This window comes from Nestor notabilis, unplaced genomic scaffold, assembly GCF_000696875.1.
Source record: "Nestor notabilis isolate BGI_N333 unplaced genomic scaffold, ASM69687v1 scaffold10130, whole genome shotgun sequence".
NCBI classification, from domain to species: Eukaryota; Metazoa; Chordata; class Aves; order Psittaciformes; family Psittacidae; genus Nestor; species Nestor notabilis.
Genome location: NW_009910650.1, coordinates 110,390 through 115,094, shown reverse-complemented (window position 1 = coordinate 115,094; position 4,705 = coordinate 110,390). Strand labels below are relative to the sequence as shown.

At 39.9% G+C, this 4,705-nt stretch overlaps 1 protein-coding gene across 1 annotated transcript in view; it reads left to right on the top strand.

The window, feature by feature from the left end:
- Positions 1 to 4,705, top strand: part of COL14A1 (collagen, type XIV, alpha 1) — a 109,498-nt gene that overhangs the window by 34,174 nt on the left and 70,619 nt on the right. Inside the window, exons 11-12 of the mRNA XM_010011105.1 lie at positions 2,057 to 2,202; positions 3,481 to 3,610. Of these exons, the coding sequence (XP_010009407.1) occupies positions 2,057 to 2,202; positions 3,481 to 3,610 (276 nt within the window). The remainder of the gene's footprint in view (positions 1 to 2,056; positions 2,203 to 3,480; positions 3,611 to 4,705) is intronic.

Sequence of the window (4,705 nt, the reverse complement as noted above, 5' to 3'; positions counted from 1 at the left end):
TCCTTTTTTGTAACATACTGAAAGGTAAAAATACCCCCCTGCCACATTTGTTCACATACAACACCGAAAATAGCTTACAGGTATGTGAAATCTAAATAGACACATTCAATATGCAAAACTCACAGATAATTAGAAAGGTTTCTGTTTTAACAGTAATTTCTAACTGGAAAAAAATATGAAATGTGTGCACATTTTAATTTGCTGCGATTTTTACATGGTTTAGTTTATTCAAGTTGGTTTTTAGTAGGCTTGATTTGTCTCTATATTACCAGAGTATTAGCATGCTCTGGTAACTGTCCAAGATGCAAATCAGTGTCATCTGCAGGACACTTATATCTGAGATTCTGAGCTCTTCAGCTGCAAATCTCAACAGAAAATGCTTCATTTCCAGTCACCTCTTTGTTAATGATTATTTATATTGCCAGAGTGTCCAGGAGTTCCTGATGAGCGTTAAAATATGAGTCATAGGTTAGAGGATATTTTTCTTGTAGATTTTTAGCATGTAAATAGGGAAAATGACAGATGATATATAGTGTCTCCGTGATCTGGGGCAGTTTGAATAGGAATGAGACAATGTGTCTTCAGAGTATCTCAACATGTAGCTTCTTTCTGTAGGCATCAGAGGTCTGAGTGGAGCTCTGAGGGAGGAGACTGAAGTACATTTGAAAATGTTTATGGGTAGTTTCTCCCTATAATTAGAGGAGTTGTGGGAATTCATGGGAATATAAGTCACCACATGAACAAGGGTCTAAACAGGGTGGAGATAGGCTGTGAAAGGCTTGGAAGTGGAGATAAATGGGTAACCTGGTAGTGGAAACCTGAAGAGAGGCCTAGGTTGAAGTTTTGCTCATGTTTACAGACCTGAGCAACAGACTGAGTGAACAGTCTCGATGGATAAGAAAGGATGAGGCTGGCATGTTCTGCATACAGGAAGTTGAAAGCTCTGTTAGAGTTTGTTGAGTATAATGTAATAGATATTCTACTTCTTGGAGTTGTCAGCTAGACAGGCTGCAGTTTTTGTTTGGACAGGATGATTAGGAGATAAGAGAAGCTCTGTGAGTTATTAGCATTGTAATTAGAATTGATTGCTGAATCTGTGTTTGCAGATCAGATTCTTCAGAAACATGCAAAGCAGAGCTTTGTGGAGGAGCAGCCAAAGTTCCCTTGTATTTCTTCAGTGACTGAATATTTTGGTGGGATCCATTAATGATGTAGCAGCAGCAGAGATGGCCTTGGAATGCTGTTCTGTGAGAGGAAGAAAGTGAGGGTAGTTAGAGAAGTGCAAAATGCTATTCTGAAGAGTTACAGAAATACAAAGAAATATTCAAGAACCTGTACTGGTTCTGGTATCAGTGCCTTAAATTCACAAGTAAACCTCCTGATGATGTTTGAATTTCACTCAGCCTGCTCAGCTGTACTCACTAGGTTAGCATTCACCATGATTTGCAATGGATGATCTTGCCCATATTTGCATAATCCTACTGACATAGGCTTGGGAGCCAGTTTGGATATCCAGGCCTTAAACACACAACAGTTTGTAGTCGAATGTTTTGACGTGCACAAAGTGCTCATTCAGGGTTTCCTCCAGGGTATCCAACCTCATGGCTGACTCTCCCACACTCTGGCTTGGGAACTATTGCCAGAACAAGCCGCTTCTGGGGACTGCTCCTTGTTCCTGATAGCAGCTGTACCCATTCTTCAGTGGGGAGCCATCATCCTCCTGCAGACCAGGAAGAGGGAAGGATGAGATCTAAACAGAGTGATTTAGTGCTTAAAGACCAGAAATCCTCCCACTTGAAATATTCAAATCAGTTTAGGACAAAGAGCTGAAATGCTTTGTAAGTGGTAACTCTGGCATTAGAATGGGTTAGGTCATCATTTCCTTGTTTCTCTAATCCTGCATTCTTTTATGTACTAATCAGCTCTTCACAGTCATGTCACTTCCATGCCTGGAGAAAGCTATATTTCTTTGTGTTCCCTGGGGTAAAATAAACTGTTTGAAAATAGCTGGTTGTTCAAGTGAGACAACTGAAGTCTGCCTCTTGTTCCACTGTAGTTGCCTTGCCAATGGCGTCGGATCTGCAATTGTATGATGTGTCACAGAGCAGCATGAGAGCAAAGTGGAACGGAGTACCAGGTGCCACAGGTTACATGATCCTATATGCTCCCCTCACGGAAGGACTGGCAGCAGATGAGAAGGAGGTGATGTATTGTGCTTTCACTTGAATAGCAGTTATTAAAAAAATAATTATTTTAAGGAATAAATGAGAACATGGCATTTAACCTCCAATCTGATCACTAAGTGTTTTTTCCATGACTGCCTTAAGTACTGTGTTACAGACTATCAATGAAATGCAAGCACCAGTAGATTATTTTTATATGTCATTGCCAAAAAGATGCAACAATTTCAGCTAAATTAAAGTGACTTATTTGAAAGGACACATGAGGTGAAACTGTATCATCGTATAAACCTAACACTCAAAGGAAGGAAAAAATTAAATAAAACTAAGATATTTTTAAAGTGTGTTATGAGAAGAGAATGAAGGTCAGCCTTTGTTCTAATTAGGACTTTTAAAAATCAGTAGAATTTGCAGGTGTGACCTTTTCTGGTTTTCTTTTAGTTCTGTTCAACTTTTATTTTTAAATTTTAAAATAACACTTTCCATCATAAGTGATTTTTAGAAGATATTTTTAGAGTGAAAAGAAGGTGGGAAAAGGTAAATTCCAGTCTTCTGTCACTAAACTAGTAAACCCAGTAGACTTTTCTAAAGCTGCTAGCATAATTCCAGTGGAACTTCTGGTCTAGGATTTAGAAATTTTTATGCTCAAGTTTCTATATGTATAACTAAGATTACGTACAGCATCTCTGCTCAAGCAAGAGCACTAAAAAGCATGCAGGGGCATGCGAACTTGTGCAGAGCATAGGAAGCTACCTAAAGCTCGCATGGACTTGTGCTCTCTGCTAAATGAGTGGCTGTGAGCATGTAATTCTGTTATAAATGGGGCCTCCCTGAAAACTGTTTGATTCAGGAGTGAGCCTTACACCAAAGAAAGACCTTTTTCCCCCAAGTAAGTCAGTCCATGATAATGTGACTCAGTGAAGTGATGGAGGAGGAAAATAGCAACAGATCTGAGCCTTGATGTGCATGGAAATCAATTCCTTCTGTGAAATTTCAGTCCTATGACTGGAGATGAAACAAGGTGTACCTGCGACTGAAAAGGCCTTGGTAGCTGCATGTTCTAAAGAACACACTACTGTGACTAGTTACTTTTAAAGTCCTCTTACGAGTATGTTGGCTTTTGGCTTTTTCACAATTATTGTGCAAAATCCCCAAATCCTAGGCCAAGTACCTCAGGCACAGTATCAGACAAATGCTTACATTTGATCACATATCTGATTTCAAGTGTGTAAACAGTATTCTTCTTTGTCATGAGCTAATTCAGAAATAACATGTCTTTTTTTATTCATGATGGTTTTAGATAAAAATTGGGGAGGCCTCAACAGATCTTGAACTGGATGGACTATTGCCAAATACAGAATATACTGTCACAGTTTATGCCATGTTCGGAGAAGAAGCTAGTGATCCCCTTACAGGACAAGAAACCACACGTAGGTAGCACATATCTACATTCACTCCCATGTTAATAAAACTTCAGAAAAGTCTTTGCACATACTAGGGGAGATATCTGATTTTAAAACCTGATTTGAATAGTCCACAGGACAAAGTCTTAACTGTACTTAAGTTTATCAGCACAAATAATTTATAGAGGCTGAGGATGTGAGTTTCTACAGAACAGCTTGGTTTTGGAACTGGACTGAATCCTCTCTCTTGTTGGTAGTAGTACTGTGGAGATGCCTGTTGATCTTGGTGGAACTACTGGCAGTCTCCTGAATTTACTGAAGGGGAATGAAGGTCACCACATAAAGCTAAATTGAGACTACTCTGTTTAGCCTCCTGTAGCCAGAGAACCAGGTGTGTGGGGGAGTCTGCTCACATGGAGAAGTTCATTTCCCTGGCTCAGTGGTAGGACAGATGGAAAAGAAGCAAAGAGAAGATTTCTGTCCAACCCCTGCTGCCTAACATCTGGTAAACGAAGGGTTGGAAAGAGCCCTTGCACTCATGATAGATAGTGTCTTTTTAATAAGCAGCAAGAGTTTTGCCAGCAAAATTCTGTCCTCTGCTAACTGTACACATCACTCTGTCAGCTCTCTAAATAGCCTTAGCATTTGGAAGACAATGGAATTGAAAATAAGAGACTGTGCTACTGGCATGTTTCTGGGAGTGCATTCAGTGACATCTCTGTTTCTCCCAGCAGTGGAGTGATTGCTTCCTCTTTTTTTGTGCTCCTGGCATGAGTAAGCCAGTGTGAAAGTGACTGACTTACATTTAATAGGTGACACAAGTTCAGGCATAAAAGTGCTAAGAAAAGGAAGGGCCAGAGCAATTGCTTGTCAGGTTAGCAAGTAATGCTGGAAGAAGCTCTAAGAATGCTGTTTAAACTGGGTCATATCTGAGAGGACGGTTGTAGCCAGACAAGTGAAAATAGTAACCTACTGCAACCTTGGCATGTTTGTGGACTTGAAATGAGTGTAGAAGATCCTTAACACTTGGAGAATCAAATCTTTGGCTCTTTGTCCCTCTGTCCTTTGCTCCATATCTTTGTCTCTCACGCCTTCCACCTTCTCCTTTTTTTATTTTTGTAT